We start from the raw sequence: 21,921 nt of genomic DNA, 5'->3' as shown, positions 1-21,921 counted from the left end.
AATAAAAGAGAGAGATAGAATTGTGAGGAACAGAAATGAAAAAACGAGATGTGTGTGTGTGTGTGTGTCCGTCCCCAGAAAACATCGGGTCAACCTTAAGATTGAACTTTCAAACTTGTATCTTTCCTCAACGACCTGATGGCACCTTGCCAAGTCTGTCTCTGTTATGTGCTCCCCCTAAACCCCTACCCAATGGCACCATAGCCAATTCCGCTCGTGAGAAGGCCTAATGCCTCAAATCTTGTTTCCAACCACTCGCGCCCGGTAGCCACCCGACCCTGTCACAACCAACTGTACCTGCACATGCACACTCTGTCTTTTCACCTGAGAAGGTGGAGAAGTTTCTGGCAAGCCTCCACTCCGATTTTGAAACTGGCACAGATGGCATCAGCACACGTATCCTAAAATCCTGCTCTGCTGGTCTTACACATCCTCTCTGCTCTGTTCACCCTGTCATTTGCCCAAGTCATCTTCCATCTGCTTGCAAGTCAGCAAACATCACCACAATTATATTAACGTGGTACAAGAAACAGATCCTCTTAAATACAGACCTATCAGCTTACTTCCAATAAATCAGCAATGTCATGGAATCCACATCGCAGTTGACATGAAATCCTTCTTTTTCTCCAACGGCCTGATCTCAGACGGTGAGTTTGGGTTCAGACCAGGTTGCTCTACCCTGGACAAGCTGTTTATGCTCTCCCAAGAATTATGGAAGCCTTGATGTCAGACATGAGATCAGTGCCATCTCTCTAGACATATCTCGAGCTTCTGATACAGTTTGGCATCCTGCCTTGCTCTCCAAGCTCTCTGCCTATGGCATCCAAAGCCAACACCACACTTGGCTCACTGACTTCCTCTACTCTTGTAGCCACCTTGTGGCTCTCATTTGGATGCTGTCTTCTCTTTGTCAGAGCTGTAGTGTCCCAATGCAATGTTTTGGACCCCTTCCTATTCCTAGTCTTCATGAATTGATCTTGGACTCTCTGGAAAATCATCATTATCTCTCTGCTTTATCCCCGTTGGCTGAAGACTCTACCCTCTGCCGTAACAACACTCAGCCTACAGGAAGGCAGCAGCCTCTTCCTTTTGTGCGGGCCTTGGTATAATCACAAACTGGTCCACCAATTTTAACATGTCCAATTCCGACAAATCTCACGCTCACCTTGTCTCTCGGGAAACGCTGGCGAACACTCCCATCTTCTTCCTTAATAATCCTCCTTAAGAAGTTCAGCCACTTAAACCCTTTGGCCTCACCATCTGCCATGATCTTTCTTGGTGAAACCACATATCTAAATCTTTCGTCGGAAAACCACATTTCCAAGCTGGCCTCCAAATCCAGTCACCAACTGGGCATCCTCCATGACGCAAAATCTTTCCTTGGCAAGGAGTCTCAAGTAATCTCAAGTTTTATTTACCTAACAGGTCTTCACCCACAGCTTGATGGAGTACTGCTCTCTCCTCTGGTCTGGTGTCCCTGCCTCACACCTAACTCAGCTTGACACCATGGAAACAAAGGCCTTCAGAAATTATTGGAATCTCCCGTGATGAAGCCGAGTCTCTGCTATCTGGCCCTATCCCTTTGAGATCGCAGACAGGTCGGTCTGTCTCTCTCGCTCTCGTCTTTTACGGCCTCCTTTCTAGTTTTGCACCATCTGCTCTCTCCCTCTCTCCTCCCAGGTTTCTGCAAGGCCACACATGATCTGCCAGTAACCCCCTTCTGGTGAAATTCCCCGCAGGACTTCAAAACAGATGCTCACCACCATGTCAGGTCATCCCCCATTTGCAACCATGATCTTTTCTATCCCCATGAACCCTCTTTCCTTCCGGGTTTGCATTTTCTCCTTTCATTTCTATGATCGAGAGTTTGTGGCTGTATCCATCTTGCTCACCCAGTTTCCTCCCCACATCCCATATCTCTATCTCTCCAAGTCTCCATCTATTTTGTCCCTCAATGTTGCTGTTGGTGTCCCCTATCTCCTCCTATCGCCCAACTCTCTTTCTACTGTTCTTTTCATTCTGTTATGTCCTTGTCCATTCTGTGTTCTATCTCCTCCACAAACCTCTGTATGCAAAAACTACTCAATTTAAATAGAATTCCCCTTCCCCCAATTAACACTGACAATTCCAAAGTTTTGAAAAGCATTACAGGTATATTTATTTATGTGTATATTTTCGACACTCTAGCAATACAGATACGCTACTTGCTGAAGTTTACTACAAGCAATCGTCATGAACGAGTTCTATTAAATGTTTGGAAATATGAAATTCGCTTAATCTTTTATAACGGTGAACAGTCAAGTTTCCAAACCAGAATTGCCATGTCGGCGCATCATCAACATTCTCATTGTACACCCTATTTTTGGGGAGAAAAAAGTTTAAAAAACAAAACAAGAAGGAATGCATCGTTTGGCAGTAAATGCAACCAAAATAAGTCTGCAATTTATATGGAGGCAGAGTAAGGCTTGTCCACGATTTACTGAAACGCACGTGACATCACGTGTTTTTTCAGCCAATCACAAAGCCACAAAAGCAAGATGAGGCTGCCTTCACAGAAATCGATGGATAAATTCACCGATGTTGCATTTGCTGCTCAATTTTTTATTATTATTTTTTTCTCATACAAAGCGCCCTTTGTAAACTTTGCGGCATCCAGATGTCATGGTTTTGATTTCGAAGTTGTATATGCTTGGCTTGGTGTTTCGATGGTGGTGGCCTTGGTCTTCGTTAGTACTCAGTACAGGTAAAGTCATAGTCCTGGTACCAAAATATAAAAGCAACAATTAAAGGAGAGTCGTAAATGCTTGGATCTTTCTACACAGAACAAGATCAGTAATCATTACCTAGTAATGTTAACAGTAAAGGTAGTTAAAATTTTAATGCCCTCTTGTAGATAATATGTCGTTCTGTGATTTTGTATTGATACTCGTACATCCGAAATTCAGTATTAACGAGAACAACACTCTTTGACGTCACGATGTCGACCGATATGCCTCCGCCCACATTATTACATCATTATACTTGTACCAAGTTTGCTTTAAATCCATTCAGCTTTTCACAAGTTCACATTTTTACCTGACATGACCTCTGACGTTTGACCTCTTCATCCCAAAATTTAATCAGTTCATGTTTACATCATTATACATACCTGTACCAAGTTTTAATTTACATCCCTTCAGCTGTTCACAAGTTATCACATTTTTACCTGACATGACCTCTGACCTTTGACCTCAGGACCCAAAAATCTAATCGGTTAATCTTTGCATCATCATACATATCTGTACCAAGTTTGAATTAGATCACTTTAGCCGTTCTCAAGTTATAGACCTATTACAGACTTTCACCTTTGACCCCAAAATGTAATCAGCTAATCTTTACATCATTATACATACTGATACCAAGTTTGAATTAGATCACTTCAGCCATTCTGAAGTTATTGACCTTTGACCTCAAATTTTAATCAGTTAATCTTTACATCATTATATATACCTGTACCAAGTGTGAATTGGATCACTTCCGCTTTGAAGTTCGACATATTACAGACTTTGACCTCTTGACCCCAAAATCTAATCTGTTCATCTTTACATCATTCTACATAACACTACCACACTTGGTCAGAATCCGATCACTGGTTCACAAGTTATTGCGGTAACAGGATTTTTACCTAACCTGACCTTTGACCTCGTGACCCCAAATTTTAATCAGTTAATCTTTACATCATTATACATACCTGCACCAAGTGTGAATTGGATCACTTCAGCTGTTGGGCAATTCCACGACGTTACGAGTGACACTTTGAGTCATTTTTGTGAACTTTGATTGCTCAAGCATCTATCTATAATTCCAGTAATCTCTGTGTGTGTGTGTGTATCTGTGTGTGTGTCTGTGTGTGTGTCTGTGTGTTTGTTTGTCTGTGACCGCTGTTTCTCGACAACCACGGGTCCGATATACTTGAAACTTGCCAGGTATATTGCTGGGGACCTGAGGATGTGCCTTTTCAAGGTTTCATATTAATCGGAGAAGTAGTTACCGAGCTATTAGTAAAAGTAACGCAAGCCGTTCGCTTTGGCTTTGCGAATGGACCAAACCATTTCATGTAAATAGAGGGGGGGGGGGGGGGGGGGGTTCTACCGTACTCGCAAGCCGTTCGCTTTGGCTTTGCGAATGGACCAAACCATTTCATGTAAATAGAGGGGGGGGGGTTCTGTGGTCGTTACTGCCACGTGGTTTCAAAGTTTTTTTTTTGTTGTTGTTTGCACGCATGTTTTTTTGCACCCACGTACGGGCACACCCTAGTAGTGATAAAGCCACTAGTACCTACTCTCTATATATCATATTGTAAAGGAAGAGTTGCACTTTACAGAGATATTAATGGAGTTCCTGTAAGTTGGACCATTGTCAAGTAATTAACATTCAAAAACGGTGTTACGGAGTGACACTGTCTTTTGTCATCTATCTATAATTCCAGTAATCTCTGTGTGTGTGTCTGTGTGTGTGTCTGTGTGTATGCGACCGCTGTTTCTCAACAACTACCGGTCCGATATACTTGAAACTTGCCAGGTATATTGCTGGGGACCCGAGGATGTGCCTTTTCAAGGTTTTAAATTAATCGGACAAGTAGTTACCGAGCTATGGCGATTTCTTTACCAAACTCCGCAAGCCGTTCGCTTTGGACCAAACCATTTCATGTAAATAGAGGGGGGGGATATAATTTTAGATATATATATAGTACGGGCATGCCCTAGTTTATTAAACAATAACAACATTTATTGAAAACTCTGCTCTCACAATAGTTATAAAATTGTAATGAAATAATGGGAAGATACACTAATAGTTGTGCCTTCAGTACAGGGGTTTCAAAATTCCAGACATGACCTAATTACTCTGAAATAATTACAATAGTCCCGTTACGGAGTGACGAAAAATCCCATTACGGAGTGACGAGTCAATTTTGAGATTTCTCCCAAAGCAACAAATCATTTCTATATAACGCCAGGCTTTCATTCTGAACCCAGCTGACTTGTGCTGGTGTTTCAACATCTAACACTTCAGATAAATAATAAAAATAAAAATCTGAACTGAGAAAATATACAATAAACATATAAAAAAGTCAAGAAATAGACTAAAGAAATTGAGAACAATTTATTTTACGAGTGGATGACCAGAAACAAAACAAAGTTTGGAATTAATCAGTTGGCCACATCACAAAACTTCACATGACTGCCCTGCAAAAGGTTCCCTTTCCCAAAGGACATTCAGCAAATACATAATGATTGCGATGGTCGAGGGATGGCTGAAGAAGGAATCTGACGACTTGGTTGGAATCAATCCAGGATTTATCTTCCACCTCTGGGAATGTATATGCCAAGTCAGATAGGCCCGCTTTTCGCAAAAATGATACTTCCAAACAACCATCATCTACTATCTGAGTCACCTGGCCAACAAACAACTTCTTAGATTTTTTTGTGACATACTGCACAGTCACAAAGTCACCAGGGTGCACTTGGGGTTGACTGTCTGACCTGGGGTGCTCAGCAGGTGCTGGACTAGCAGTATTTTGACATTCCAAGGATGATACATGGCACTCGGGGTGAAGACTCACCAATTCAAATTGTTCCGCTGTTGAGTACATAGAGGCGCTCACAACATATTTCCTCACAGGTTTCACAGTGTGTTTGGTGTGTTTTCGGAAGCGACGTCACTAACTGCCAGCGCTCGTCCAATTGCGACTGGAACTTCTCAATGTCTCCTGCTGCGATGAATAAAACTTCGATCTTTTTGCACTGTGCCGCTGCTACGCGGAAGAAGGATTCTGCATCAGATACAGGATCCCCAGCCAGATTTGCCAACCAAACTCTCCTCTTTACCTCACCTCCTATCCAATCAACAGCACCCTTACCGTGAGATGTGGCAAAGAAATTCCAGGATAATTGAATCGAACAATTCCTGAAGGAACTCACCTTTTTCAGGCTGAGTTATCAATTGTTTGACAGAATGAGTCACTCTGTAACGTTACGGAGTGACAAGTTTTCTTTTTAATTTATTTTCTGTAGATTAAAAAAAAAAAAAAATTATACTGTACAATGATTGGGTGGTATAAGTTCTTAATGACCCTGGATTTATTTGGTTTTTTATCCACCAGTTAAAGAGAAAAGTAACCAAATGTCAAATTTTCGTTATGGAGTGACACGTCACGGAGTGACATCTGACTCCTAATTTGAGTTTTAATTTTAAAGCATAGAAGGACAACTCATATTTTTTCAATTGGTTTTGAAATAATCTTCATACAGGTAGCTTCTGGTGGTAGCATTTGTTGACTTCATACCAATGAATTGAGAAAATGAATGAATTAATAGTTCTTTGCATTATCGAGGGCCAATTTTACTGCGCTTTTCAGTAGAATGACTTCATTAATTGCAATGAGTGATGTAAGCCAACAGAGCAAGCTAACTCAGTGATCTTGACATTATCTGAAAGTACATGTTTTCAGCTTTCATTTGGTACATAACATGAACTTTTTCAGTCAAATTAAAAATTTGACCTCTGCGGACCATTTCTCGTGGAATTGCCCTGTTCTCGTTAGACATATTAGACTGACCTTTGACCTCTTGACCCAAAAATCTAATCTGTTCATCTTTACATCATTCTGCATAACACCACCACATTTGGTCAGACTCACTGGTTCACAAGTTATCGCGGTAACAGGATTTTTACCTAACATGACCTCTGACCTCGTGACCCCAAAATCGTTTCAGTTCATCGTTACCTCATTATACATACCCACACCAAGTTTGACTAAGATCCCTTCAGCCGTTCTCAAGTTATCGCGATAACGAAAACCTATCACGGGCGGACGGACAGACGGACGTTAGTCATTTTGTGTTAGTCATTTAGAAGAAAAAAATGGCCGCCATGTTGAATTTCGAGTTCACAGATTGACTGGATTTAAAGAGTATCTATCAAAGAACATCACTGCTTAGTTTCATGCTTGTATCACAGTCGTTTTTTGTGTTGGTCACCTAGCGAGACAGACACACAGAAGTGATTGCAAAACTCGGTCTCGCTGTAAGCAGGACGAGATAATGATAACGGCACAATAATCTATCTATAATTCCAGTAATCTCTGTGTGTATGTATGTATGTATGTATGTATGTCTGTATGTCTGTGACCGCTGTTTCTCGACAACCACGGGTCCGATATACTTTAAACTTGCCAGGTATATTGCTGGGGACCCGAGGATGTGCCTTTTCAAGGTTTCATATTAATCGGAGAAGTAGTTACCGAGCTATGTCCAAAAAACGATTCAACCAATCAGAACAGCGAGCTATCACGTGTGCCGAACGTGCCGAACAGACTCTGCCTCGGACGGCACATTTGAGAGCGTATTCATTTATTTCACGTTGGCAAACTATGTTGGCGTTAAACTATGTTTTAAAACTAATTAAAACTAATTTGCGATTCTTTCGCTTTCCTGCGCGTTTGTGCACGCTATGGCGATTTCTTTACCAAACTCCGCAAGCCGTTCGCTTTGGACCAAACCATTTCATGTAAATAGAGGGGGGGGATTGTCACCGTACTCGCAAGCCGTTCGCTTTGGACCAAACCATTTCATGTAAATAGAGGGGGGGGATTGTCACCGTACTCGCAAGCCGTTCGCTTTGGACCAAACCATTTCATGTAAATAGAGGGGGGGGATATAATTTTAGATATATATATAGTACGGGCATGCCCTAGTATTAACAATGATAATAACGAACCCTCCGACCCCTCGGCTATTTGTAGTACAATAAATGCATTGAATGCTTGAAGATGACGTCACAGTAGAGCTTTAAACACCAACCAATCAAATGTTTCTCACCTCGGTGGGGTACTCGTACGTTGCGTTGTGGAAGTGATGAGTCACGTTCACAATCTTTTTCGGGAAGTAGCCGAGGTTGGGTGCATAGTCTGTCAGGTCAGGGTTGTACACCTGTGGGATGCCCACAAGAGGGTACGTGGGTGGGGAAACTGTCCATTTACACAGCAGGACAATGCAAAATGTCTGTGTGAGTTTGTATATGTGATCGATTCAACAGATTATGTCCATGCACGCACTCACGCTTCCGCTCCAGTATTCTTCCTTCCCGGGCTTGCCCTTGAGCATCAGGTAAATGTACACCACCTGTCCACGCTTGATGTTGAGGAAACGACAATCTTCAGCCACGTGTCCGTCAATAGTTTGTCCCATGAGGATCGGGTCTGGAACGAGATTTCCGGACCAGTGACCGCTCGTTGGTCTATCCCCGCAAGAACTGCACCAGTTTATTTGCCCAAATAATGCACTAGTTGTAGTTGGCCAACAACTGTGGAGAACCCATGCCTCACAAAACTCGTGCAAACCCTCGCTAGTCTGAGTCTCCATCTCGTCATGTTCGGTATTTGGATTGCAGCCGTCTGACCAACGGTGGCGCTTGCCTTTGGAACCACCGTTATGTCGCCATGGTAATTTGTCGCACCTATAGTATGGCTACCTGTGATTTGGATCCCAGCAGCTATATGTTCCTTGGCCGAGCTGACACATGCAGGGCCTCAGTGATGACTCTTCAACTCCCCTACGATGGTCCTATCCTCATTCCCAGACATAGACAAGTTTTTCACTGTCGATATCGACGGCAAGCCCGATAATGTCAGTAATGATCGTCTGAAAGTGGGCCATCTTGAAAAAGACTATGCTACGACTGCAAACAAGACGCCAAGTAGTCGTCCTACTATTCACACATCTCAAGCCTCTTATCCGACCAACTCACCTCCACAAAGAGCTAGATATGTGCAAGGAGAGATGTACATTGTTCAGGGAGACATGTACATTGGCCAGCTAGATATGTGCAAGTTGTATTAATGGGATGGAGGACTGGGATGTGTTCAGTTACCAAGCAGCTTGCTAGTGCAGCACTTGGAGATGGAATTGGGAAGGAGTGGTGTACAATAATTGTTTGATTAATTGCATAATTAAAATAATTAATCAATTAATTTCTTAATCAATTGGCTAATAGCATACTTAAGCAAAAACCACCACTGCTTCATCCAAATCTAACTTTTTGAAAACCAATTAATTAATTGGAAAAAATGAATAGTCCATTGATTAATCAATAAATCAAAAATACCCTTTGTAACCAAATCACTTGGTCACTGTCATATCTAAATATCAGCTTCTTAGCTCAAGAGGTGCCTGAGATATTGCCGAGATGAGAAAGAAAATAAATAAATGATTAATAATGAAAATAAATAAATAATAATCATAAATAAATTAAATAATTAATCAATTGCCTAATCCCTAATAGAACTCATAAACCACCACCATTTCATCCGAATCTGTAACTTAAAAAAAAAGAAAAATTTTAGTCATTAATTGAATAATTAATCGATTTATTGATTAATCAATAAATCAAAAATAGCCTTTACAGCCAAATCACTTGGTCATTGGCATGTCCAAATATCAGCTTTGTAACTCAAAAGGTGCCTGAGAAAATGCCCAGAAGAGAAAGGAAATGTATAAGTACTTAATTAATCGCTAATAATTACATAACTCATGAATTAATTGATTAATCAAAAAGCTAAAAATAGTTTTTGACAAAGGACTTGCTCACTATTGTGCCGAAATTTCAGCTTCCGAGCTCAAAGGATGGCTGAGATATCGCCCGGACAAACAAACAAACGATCGATTAATGACTTCTATTTTTTTTAAGTTACAGATTCGGATGAAATGGTGGTGGTTTATGTGTTCTATTAGGCAATTGATCGATTATTTAATTTTTTTAACGATTATTTATTTATTTATTTTCATTATTAATCATTTTATTATTTTCTTTCTCATCTGGGCAATATCTCAGGCACCTTTTGAGCTCGGAAGCTAATATTTGGACATGACAGTGACCAGGTGATGTGGCTATAAAGGATATTTTAGATTTATTGATTAATCATTTAATCGATTAATTATTTATTGATTAATAAATTTGGCCACAGGACTTTCATTTTTCCATTAATCACTTAATTTTCTAAAAGTTAGAGATTCAGATGAAGCAGTGGTAGTTTCGGTATGTTATTAGCCAATTGATTAGGAAATTAATTATTTAAGATTATTATTCCTTTAATTTTAATTGCACAATTAATCAATCAATTATTATTGATTCTCTCAATTTTCGTCATACCTGTTCTCCAACACCTGATGTCCTTTCTTGTTTTTGTCTGCCTGTGAACAGGCTATCTCAAAAAGTTGTGGATGGATTCGGACAAAATTTGGTTGGGTTGAGGTTAGGTTTGTGACAAGAACAAAATGATCATATTTCGGTAAAGATCCGGATCTGGGTCAAATTTTTTAAAAAGTGATTCTTCACCATTGATGGGGCAAAAAACGATATATAGCACAATATCTCAAAAAGTTAGGGACGGATTCGGACGAAACTTATTGGACAGGTTGGTTCAACTGTGTGTGACGAGGAATAATTGATCCAATTTGGTGAAGATTCGAATCTGGATCAGAGGATTTTAAAAAGTGATTATTCACCAGTGATCGATTGGGCAAAAACTGCTATATAGCACGATATCTCAAATTCTAGACGGATTTGGACAAAACTTTGTGCACAGGTTGTGTGTGTGACAAGGACGAAACTATTCGATTTTTGTGAAGATCTGAATACGGATCCCGATGCAAGAATTTTTCATTTTTTAAAGTGTTTCTGCACCATTCGGCAATAGGGACAAAAGCGATTATATCGGATGATATTTCAAAAACGTTGAAGACGGATTACGACAAAACTTGGTGGACGAGTCGGTTAGGCAAGAACAAGCCAATTTGATTTTGGTTCATGTTCGGATCCAGATCAGGCCTATCAGTGGATACAAAACGTAAACTATTCAGCCTCACGGAGGTATGCGCTCTACCCAGTGCCGCTCTAGTTTAACACGTTACATTAGTTTTTCGTGCCTGTTGTTTGTGTCCTTTATAACGTTCTTGAAAACAGTACGTTTCCTCTTTGGAATGATTTTCAATTTTGTTTTTACTGCCAGACAGAGAGTAAACATTTCTCACTCCCTTTCTGCGCATGTGCAATCGTGACAAATTCAGAGCTAAAGCGCTGCTAAATTACATGTTTGATTTCTGATTCATGTTCAAAATACAACATTCAATTGAAAAATGTATTTGTTCCTCGATCATAAACTGACATTTGTAGACAGACAGGCAGTGAACCAATTATTGCTTAACCCAGCTTTTCTCTTCACACGCGAAGGGTAAAAACCTGTTTCCACACCTGGTGTGTCCATTTGTCTCGTCTCCATAAGTACCTACCTATAACATACAGCGATCATTCCAAGCTGTACCACACTTCATCTTTTCCACTTTTTTCCGAATAGGATTTCTGTCTTTGCAAATTCCGGTTTTGATTAAACTCTCGGTGTCGTGGATAGAAGTCAGTGTCTCGGCGGTGTGGACAGAACATTTGGTATCAACTCACAGGAACATTCGGGATCTCCGCACAGCTTCTTGCTGGATATTCTCTCCAGCACCGGCCAGCCGCTGGACACGGACAACACGAGGAGGGATGCGGCGAGGGAGATCGATCCCAAGCGAGCCATAGCGGACGCTGGCTTTCCTATCGGAGTGAAAAGACCCCTCCGGATCCACCTACCACCCTCACTCCGTCCATCCGTGAACGTGTTGTCTTCAAGGCTGAGATGTTTTGATAAGACCTTCAGATCAACTTGCAGGCAAGCTCAAGATTCGGCGTCTGCTTTGGCTGGACTCCGAACCAGGGCAAGTTGTTGATTTAGTGGAGCTTCATATTTACCCGTGAATATGTGCCATATTACTCAGTTGGGGTGAAGGAATGCAAGGCGAGCGTAAAGATGTGTTCAGTCGTGATGGGGGCCACAGGTCGGGCTTGTCTTGCAAAGTACTAGACTTTGTCCCAATTGGAACAAATCTCACCGCAGCGCATGGCCAATGAAATCACCAATTTACATGGTCGACATTCCGAGAAGATCGAGAGCAGATTGCAAGGGAACAAACTGGAAACGGGGAAATACCAGCAGGGTCGAGGTGCGAGTGATATCAAGGGGAGGGGAAGTGGACACATGGGGGTGAACAAGCTGAAAGAAACAGCAAGAAGAGGAAGTGGGAAAGCAGGAATGGAACAGAAAAGGAAAAGAGGTGAGGGAGAGAGGGGAAAAAACTGACACGAACCTGAAAAAAGGGAGTGCTTGGGAATGGGGCCATTTGGGGTTGAAGACATGGGGGATAAACTTATCAGGTAGTGGTAAATAGCTGTCTTGAAGCCATGGAAGGAAGAATGGACCTAAACAAACTGGGGAACTCGGTTCCACAGGTGAGAAAAATCGAGGAACAAATGAGAGGAGGGGAGCAGTGTGCCTGGATTTTGGGAGTTTAACAAGAAGAGGATTGATTACTGGGTGACCATATTGTTACGTTTGTAGGGGGAAGACAATGATTACCTTAGTCCAGGTAGAATTGCATAGGGAGTGTGCTCTAACTGTGATAAGGTGATATAATATAACAAATATCATGAAACATTTACATTTTGTGGTTGGCTAACCCCCGCTCTAGCGGGGAAAATGGCCTTAAAACGATCATTCATTTTCATTCATTTACATTTTGTAGTCCATTGTATAATTTAAATAAGCATAACTGCAAATTTCGCATGTGGAAAAAGTAAGTACACCCTTGGCTCTAATAGGTGGCATTGCCCCCTTTGGCAGAAACAACCTCAAGTAGGCGTTTCTTCTAACTGTCTACCAGTCTCTGACATCAACTGGGAGAAATTTTTGCCCACTCCTCCATGCAGAATTCTTTCAGCTGTGTGATGTTTGAGGGGTTTCTTGCATGCACAGCTCGTTTCAAATCCCTCCACAACATCTCGATGGGATTTGGATCCGGGCTTTGACTTGGCCATTCCAGAACCCTCCGTTTCTTTCTTTTCAGCCATTCCTTGGTGGATTTACTGGTACTAGGGCGTGCCCGTACGTGGGTGCAAAAAAACATGCGTGCAAACAACAAAAAAAAACTTTGAAACCACGTGGCAGTAACGACCACAGAACCCCCCCCCTCTATTTACATGAAATGGTTTGGTCCATTCGCAAAACCAAAGCGAACGGCTTGCGAGTACGGTAGAACCCCCCCCTCTATTTACATGAAATGGTTTGGTCCATTCGCAAAGCCAAAGCGAACGGTTGGTAAATAAATCGCCATAGCTCGGTAACTACTTCTCCGATTAATATGAAACCTTGAAAAGGCACATCCTCAGGTCCCCAGCAATATACCTGGCAAGTTTCAAGTATATCGGACCCGTGGTTGTCGAGAAACAGCGGTCACAGACAAACAAACACACAGACACACACACACACACACACACACAGAGATTACTGGAATTATAGATAGATGTTTAGGGTCATTGTCATGTTGCAAGGTCCACCTTCGGTTGAGCTTCAACTTTCTGACAGATGGCCTCACATTATCCTCAAGCACCCTCTGGTACAATGAAGAATTCATAGTGGGTTCTATGATGGTGAGCTGCCCAGGCCCTGATGCAGCAAAGCTGCCCCAAACCATAATATTTCCACCACCATGCTTTACAGTTCGTATCAGGTTCTTGTGGTCAAATGCTGTCTTTGGTTTTCGTCAAACATGTCTTCTGGTACTGTGGCCAAATAGCTCTAACTTTGACTCATCTTTCCAGAGCACATTGTTCCAGAAGTGCTGGTCTTTGCCGAGGTGTTCATTGGCAAACTTTAGTCTTGCCCTGATGTTCTTTCTGGACAGCAAAGGTTTCCGCCTGGCACACCTCCCATGCAGATCAAATTTGGCAGCCTCTTTCTAATGGTAGACTCGTGCACTTTTACATCAACAGTGGCAAGAGCTACCTGTAGGTCCCGTGATGACATTCTGGGGTTCTTCGAGACTTCTTTCAGCATCTTGCGGTCTGCTCTCGGGCTGAACTTGCTGGGGCGGCCTGGCCTGAACAAGTTGGCAGTTGTTTGGAATCTTCTCCACTTGTAGATGATCCTCCGGACAGTCGAATGATCGATTTCAAATTGTTTGGAGATCTTTTTAAATCCCTTCCGACTATATCCTTCTTTCTGAAGGCCTGTTTTTCTTTTGATCTAGGCATGGTGACGCCGCACACTTCAACAACAAAGAGCAAACCAAACAATGTCTGAGGTTTACAAGACAGGTTCCTCCAAGATCGTCTCTAACGATGTTCTAATCATTTGCACCTGAGCTGGTGCACCTGATTCTAATTTTAGGTATTTGAAGTCGTGATAAATGTAGGGGTGTACTTACTTTTTCCACATGCGACATTTACATTCATGTTGATTTAAATTATACAATGGACTACAAAATGTAAATGTTTCATGACATTTGTTATATTATATCACCTTTATCTATATATATAAAACACAGTTTGTGTGTGTGTGTGTAATGTTACCGATAGACTCCTAAACGGAGAGGCTTTCGTGCTTGATATTTGGCATAGACATGGCCATTGAGCCTGGGACGAACATGGCCGAACAACAAAATATTTGACGATCCATATTTTTTATTCATATTTACCTCAGCGCATTTCAGCGCACGGAATCAGAGCAGGTGGGCGCTGATTCGCTCAGAGCGATCACGTGATGACGCTATGAACGCGATGACGCTATGAAAAAAAAAATCCCTATGATGCTATGAAATGCAATGACGCTATGAAAAAAAAAAAATCGCTCGCTTTCCCAAGGGGCTCGCTCTTCCCCCCGTTCCCCTCCCCTTCCCCCTCCCCCGCCCGGCAATGCCGGGTACTTCTGCTAGTCTATCAATATTGTTGAAATGAAGATCAAATAGTTATATGTTGAAAAAGTCAAAACTTTACATGGGGTGTACTTACTTTTTCACGTGACTAAGTAGGAAATTTGTTTAAACAGGATGTCGTGTGTATCTTCGTTCCCATCACGAGGGGTGAGGTTATGTTAATTAGTTAGGGATTATGGGTAATTAATGCCCTTTATGTAATGGCCTCTTATTTTTCCTCTTCCTTATGACACCAGCAGCACACACACAAAGCCAGGAAATCGCACATTTATAACACTAAATAAAACCAACCAGAACAAGGTGTTGAACAATACCGCTGGCACTGCCAGCCACGACATCACCACATCAAGCAGGCAGGGCCATAAGGCCACGCAGGAGAGCAGTGATTGGTCCGGGACCATGGAGTGATGGGATGGCGGCTGCTGATTGGGGAGTGCGAGAACGTCATGGAAGGAGGTGGAAGATCGGGGAATAAAAGACTTGAGTCCCGACATTTTGTCCTCTTGTGCGATTGGATTTCATGGAAAGCGACCACCGTTCGTGTTGTCTCTTCTTGGCTTTTCTCTCGGTTTCCGGATCTGGAGGTGGACGGTCGCCGATAAGCTTCTTGCGTGGGTACAGTTAGTACGAGCAGTCCCGACATTTGCTCTTCCTCTTCTCCCTGCTCATCTCTTGGCTGTGGACATTGATAGCAAAGTCACGATTGTCAACAGGGGTGTGCCGAGTTCCTGCAGACGGTCGCGGCTCGTGCATTCTTATTGGTCCAGGTGTCGTCTGGGTGCACTGAGACATGAGTGCTGGTGCAGCAGACGACGAAGACAAGCGTGGGCGAGGGGGCGCCGAGGCCTGTGCTGCGCCTGGATTGCGTGCTCGGGCCGAGACGATTCCCGACGGGGTTCAAGAGCCGCTCAGAGCTAAGTACGCACAAAATAACACATTTATTCAATTCTAACCCAAACAACTCGGCACAAAGTAATTAAATATTACTCGTATTGATCTAGTTATCTATAATAATAAAAGAGAAGGTGTCAGTACGTGTGCGCGCGTGTCTCCTCCATAACTCCAAAACCATGAAACCAAGCGGCCCCAAACTTTGCATGCGCAGGAAGGGAATTCCAAAGGAGTACATGAATATAAACCCCTCTTTTGAAGAGAAACAACGGCTTACCTTCATGAAAAGCTTTATTGCCGGTCAGCCCTACATCATGTAGCATGAATCTTAGCCGCCATTTTATTTCAGCCTATCCAAACGTGCCTTGCCTTTTTTTATGTAAACAGAATCGAGGCTCGTGTAAAAGCTAACATTAATCACAAAAAGACAAACTGGCACATAAAACATACGATAAAGGGAGCGGGAGACAAGATGGGGAGAGAGAGGGAAGCACACAGGCACAACAGTAGAAAACAGGGACATCGGGGGAGATCTGTGGGAGGGAGAGGGCTTGGGGCGGGGGGGGGGGGGGGGAGGAGGCACGGGAAGGTTGAGGTATAAAACACGGACATTGCTAGGACTTCCAAAAAAGTGGATCTGGGGTGAATTAACAGGGGCAGAAAAGATCAAGGTTTTGTATGGGGGAAGACAACAGATGGTGGTGAACAGCTGTTTTAAAGACCTGGAGGGAGGAGTGGGATTGAATAGAGTGAGGGAGTTTGTTCCAGAGGCGGGAGAAAAGAGGAATAAAAGAATGAAGGTGAGCAGAGAGTCTTGATTTTGGCAGTTTAACCACAAGATGATTGCAGGCAGCTCTTGTGCGACCTGCAGGAATATTTGGGGGACAGAGCACAGACAGAGCTGGGGGAGGAAGGCCAGAGAGGAGTCGGTAGAAGACAGCCTTGGAAACATGATCTACTCTAATGGACTAATTAAAGTATATAACTAAATTCTGTGTTCGGCTTTGAGGATCGAATCTCGAAGACTAATCTGAAAAAAAATCAGTGATTCTTATAACTGAGCGTATTTAATTATTTATGAAAGGATGTCATCCCTCCTTCTGCACTGTTGTCTTAATTCATACTTCCATGGAATAGGGTGTCACTCTACTGGGACCTGCGATACTTAATGGAAACCCAAAGATTTGAACCATCTGCTTTTTTAAAAATTCCCTCTATAAGATGGACCAAGATTAAGTATATTTCAAAGTACTAAAGAAGTGGAGTGTTGGAATAGCGTGTCGGATGTACTGAACGTTTTCGCCCATTTGAAACAGAAGCATTCCGACTCAGCAATGCGGTTCTGATATTTTTAAAAGAGAGCGGGCAATCCATATAGTATTATGCATTACGTAAAGGCTCCTTCGTTCACCTATGTCTGGGCACGTGGCATATATAGGCATAGGCCTCATCTTTACTGTCCTGCTTTCCCTCCCCCGTCTGTTAATATTCCCATCAGCGAAGCGACCCTGCGTTGCCTAGCAACGCCGGGTACCTTTGCTAGTTCTGAATAAACCCCCATTGGATGAAAGGTTGCAACATCACCAAATGGTATTTTGCACCTTGTGAAATAAATGCAAAGAGACGTAGGAGGAAGATTGGCAATGTTGGAGTTAGAAAATCCTGCATGTTTCCAGAGTGAAGACCTTAAAGAGCATGCTCGATAAAATACAAACCCTGAAGACCTTCAACAATCAATTTTTATTTAAACCAGTTGGTTTCACATTTGAAACACTCAAGCAAGTGCTCCAACGGAACACAGACAAATCTGACAAATCTCACACTCTTACGATGTCTCTCCGAAAAGACCGACTGGACAACCCTCCCATCTACTTTCTGAATAATCCTCTCCAAGAAGTTCTGTCACTCAAGCTTTTGGGTCTCACTATCTGCCATGATCTTTCCTGGGAAAACCACATTTCCAAGCTGGCCTCCAAACCCAGTCGCCGACTGGGCATCCTCCGTCGTGCGAAGTCCTTCCTTGGCACACCTGAGCTCCTCACCACATACAAGGCTTTCATCTGCAGCTCAATGGAGTACTGCTCTCCCCTCTGGGCTGGTGCTCCTGCCTCACACCGAGCTTGTCTTCATGCTGTTGAAACCAAAGCGTTCAGAATCATTGGAATCTCCCGCGATGACGCTATCTCCGAGGGCCTTTCACTTAATCACCGCAGGCAGGTTGGTGGTCTTTCCGTCTTCTACCGACTCCTCTCCGGCCTTGCTCCCCCAGCTCTCTCTGGGCTCTGCCCCCAAATATTCCTACAGGTCGCACAAGATCTGCCTGCAACCCTCTTATGGTTAAACTGCCAAAATCAAGACTCTCTGCTCACCTTCACTCCTTAATTCCTCTTTTCTCCCACCTCTGGAACAAACTCCCTCACTCTCTTCAATCCCACTCCTCCCTCCAGGTCTTTAAAACGGCTGTTCACCACCATCTCTTATCTTCCCCAATCCAAAACCTTGATCTTTTCTACCCTCGCTAATTTCACCCCAAATCTACTTTTTTGAGGTGCCGACTTCTTTCCTGGAAGTCCTTGGTGTCCTTACGTTTTATACCTATCCTGCCTCCCCCCAGGCCCTCTCCCTCCCACACATCTCCCGATGTCCCTGCTCTCAAATGTTGTGTTTGTGTGCTTCCTCCCCTTCTCTCCCCATCTTGTCGACCGCTCCCCTTTTTATACACTTTGTTTGCTTGTTTGTTTGTTTGATAAATGTTAGCTCTTTCACAAGCCTCGACTCTGCATACCAAAAAAAAAAAAAAAGCACGGTGCCGCTTAACAACATGGCGGTCTCCTTGGAAACAATGCCATTGTGGTACTCGAGCAAATAATGCCTGGGCCGTGATTTTCAGGTTTATTCGATCTTCGTCTTGTGACAACTTCTACAAACGAATTTATTGTTTACGATGAGGATGGAATGATAAATGGGGAGACAGGAGGAGGAGCCCCTTGTCAAGTGTGGACCCTACCATTGTGGATTTTGGGGGGGAGGGGGGTGGTAATGTATGTTTGTAGATCTTCAAGAATTATGATTAAAAGTAAAAATAACAATAAAAGTATGAAATGCACGTTTCAAAAACATTACATTACTACACATAACGGCCAGCCATTCCTTATAAACCGTTTCGATCGATTTGGGCGCTCTTCAAGCTGCTTGCCAATGGAACACATCCTTCTGACCATTTCATTGGTTGTAGTATCGTTTTGAATCTGAGATGTGGATTAAATATCAATTCCAAGTGTGATCACCAGTTTGGAGTTTGGATTAATCAAATGTGAAACCAATTTGTGCTCAACTTAGTTTTTCTGTCCCAGAGATGTTAATTATCCCCTCTCCAAAGATATGTCAATCTGCAAATGATCACTTTGTCTGTTGCTCTTCAATATCCCACCCCTGAAGCCCATTGTAGCGTACTTTGGCCAGTTGCGAACGTTTGAAAAGGCTAAGAATATCTGGTGGCAAGGGGAAGGGAGACCAACGCATTCTCCTGACCCCCAAGTCCCCACCCCTGAATCATGATCCAGAGGACAATTCCATTAAAAAATCGTTACATATTCCCAGCGTCCCCCAATATCGATTGCATACACACGGGTCTCATTTTAAAACGTTAAATATGCCCATAATTGCAATTTTCAACATATGACCTTTTGACCGCAACTTCCTGCAATGTGGTGATCATAACTACCAAGTTTGGTGGAATTCTGCACAAACTTGTAGGATGAGATAGCATGACGGACAGGTGCAGCAGATTACAATATCGTCCTGTTTCCCCTCCACACCCCTTGCACCTTCAAAAAAAGCATTGGGAATAAATAGACGTGATGCAGTATTGGTGTCCATTGTAGTAATTGGACATTTTGTCCATAAAAGCTGGAAAAAAGGGCATACCGACGACAGGTATATTTTCAGGTTAAAAGGTATTTTAACCAGCATGTCTTTCCAATAAGTTTACTCGGCAGCACAAACCACAGAGTATGCTGCATCTCATCGAATGAGGAACGTTCTTCTTTTTAACTTATCCATTTCTTACAAAGATTTTAACTTTAACATCTTAGCTCTTACACGAGCCTCGATTTGGTATGCAAAAAAAATAAAAATAAAATAAAACATCTTAAGGCATTAGCAAATGCAGAGAAAGCTTTCAAATTCTTTAACTCACCTGCAAACTTCACGCGAAGTCACACGAAGGTGCGACAAGATTCAGTTTGCAATAGCACATACAAAGCGGAATAACATGTCCCAACTCCTTCGCACTTGTGCTTCGGGCAGACAAAGGGCCCGTTGTGACGAACCGAGCTCACCGAGGCGTCGAGCCTGGGGTGAGGGTGGGATTAGGGGGGCCACAGTCACCGCCGTGTGGGGTGTGCATGGCTCTTTTGTGCTGAGCATCAAGCAAGGAAGCACCACGTACCATTTTCAGTATTCGGAATGACTTGGCCTGGGTTTTGAACCGCCGACCTCAGACTCTAACCATCACACCGCAGAGTGTGGTGCCACTCAGCTATTAAAGGACATCAATATATGAGGACAGAACAAGGGGGAAAAATTAAAATCGAGAATAATAAAATAGGGAAGCATGTGGAGAGAGAAAGGGGGAAAATAGGGCAGGGAGGTGATGAATGAAGGCAAGAAGAGGTATGGAGTGCGTGGAATCAAACTGTATAAACGTGATCTATATATTAAAGGAGCTGGATTTCTCCATCTATTATGCCCTTTCCCCTGGGAGTTCATTACATTTAGCACTCGGATCGGCCTCTACGGACGTGCCCGTCGTCCAGCAATGCATCCCGGCAGTTGACCACCATAACCCAGAGCCCTTTATACACAGAGTTTGGCCAACTCGGTTTCAGTTTTTAGCGATCACGTGACAACAGGCACCATGCTAAAGCCGTAAAGTGACTAAACAATGAATGAAACTCGGGAACATAAAAATAAACCCGTCTCTAATAGCAGAAAGTTGCATGCACGCATAGACTTAATATGTAAGTCGATGCATGCATGCTTGAACGCACGCGCGCGTGCACTTGACGTAGAGCTCCAACATGGCGCCTATTACCGAGTTGGCCAAACTCTGTGTATAAAGGGCTCTACCATAACCTGTATATATGACTGCCATGACAATTTGATTTCTGTCGGCAATGGGCTGAATGCCAGACGCTAGATGTCAGGATGACATATGTAGTAAGATGGCATTGTCTGGGCCATAATTATGGCGCTAGGTCAGGCCTTTACGGTGGTGTATTACTCACAACTCAACAAGAATGACACTTTGCAACTTGGAAAAATAAATAAACAAGTACAGACACATTCAAAGTACACCGCCCCCATGCCAAATAATTAAATATCCTACAGCGCGGCATTGCCGGGACGCCTCCGGCGCACGGCAATGCCGCAGTGCAGCTCATAGAGCTGGGGTGGGGAACCTCCGGCCTCCGGGCCGTATACGGCCCGCGAGACCGTTTGATCCGGCCCGCGAGGCAATTCATCTATCTATAATTCCAGTAATCTCTCCTTTTCAAGGTTTTAAATTAATCGGACAAAGGGTAACCAAGTTATGGCCAAACACGATTCAACCAATCAGAGAGGAGCGAGCTTTCACGTGTTGTAACAGTCAACGAATGCCGAACGTGGCGAGCAGACGCTGCCTCGGACGGCACATTTGAGAACTTATTCATTTATTTGACGTTGGCAAAATATGTTGGCGCAAACAGAATAATTGCCATCAAATTAAAACTAATTTGCGATTAATCGTAACTGCGATATGCGACCTTCCGGACAGTCAAGTGAGTTCCGGACAGTCGTAACTGCGATATGAGACCTTCCGGACAGTCAAGTGATCGCGTGATCTCATGTCATCATTTCATTCAGTATATGCAAACATGGCGACTAACAAGAAAAGAAAGGTAGATGCGGAATGTCACGCTTTCCAAGAGAAATGGGCAAACGATTATTTCTTTGTGGAAGTAAAAGGCAAGCCAGTATGCCTAGTTTGTCGGGAAGCACTCTCGGTGATGAAAAAGGCTAAACTAAACTAAACTAAACTAAAAAACATGCTAAACTGGACGAGTTGAAAGGACAAATGCGCTTGGGTAAAGTTAACGTTCTTCGGCGGAGTTTTGGTGCTCAACAAGCAGTCTTCATAAGACCA

The 21,921-nt window shown here is 43.0% G+C and overlaps 1 protein-coding gene across 5 annotated transcripts in view; it reads right to left on the bottom strand.

Moving 5' to 3' along the window:
- Window positions 1-2,130: 2,130 nt before the first annotated feature.
- LOC137438143 (pinin) overlaps window positions 2,131-21,921 on the bottom strand; it is a 55,170-nt gene continuing 35,379 nt past the window's right edge. Inside the window, exons 11-14 of one of the 5 annotated variants that reach the window (XR_013621051.1) lie at window positions 19,933-20,087; window positions 8,100-8,239; window positions 7,860-7,970; window positions 2,131-2,757 (exon numbers count right to left, since the gene is read on the bottom strand). Coding sequence is in view for 4 of the 5 variants with exons in the window: in XM_068133119.2 (XP_067989220.2) it covers window positions 2,728-2,757; window positions 7,860-7,970; window positions 8,100-8,239 (281 nt within the window). In the remaining variant the exon portion in view is untranslated. Of the gene's footprint in view, window positions 2,758-7,859; window positions 7,971-8,099; window positions 8,240-16,316; window positions 16,600-19,427; window positions 19,644-19,932; window positions 20,088-21,921 lie in introns of those variants that run through there. The other 4 variants (XM_068133119.2, XM_068133122.2, XM_078766540.1 and 1 more) reach the window with 4 other exon arrangements.

This window comes from Myxine glutinosa, chromosome 12, assembly GCF_964187855.1.
Source record: "Myxine glutinosa chromosome 12, kmMyxGlut1.1, whole genome shotgun sequence".
NCBI classification, from domain to species: Eukaryota; Metazoa; Chordata; class Myxini; order Myxiniformes; family Myxinidae; genus Myxine; species Myxine glutinosa.
Note: the sequence above shows the minus strand (reverse complement) of the source record. Positions and strands in the feature narration are given on the sequence as shown.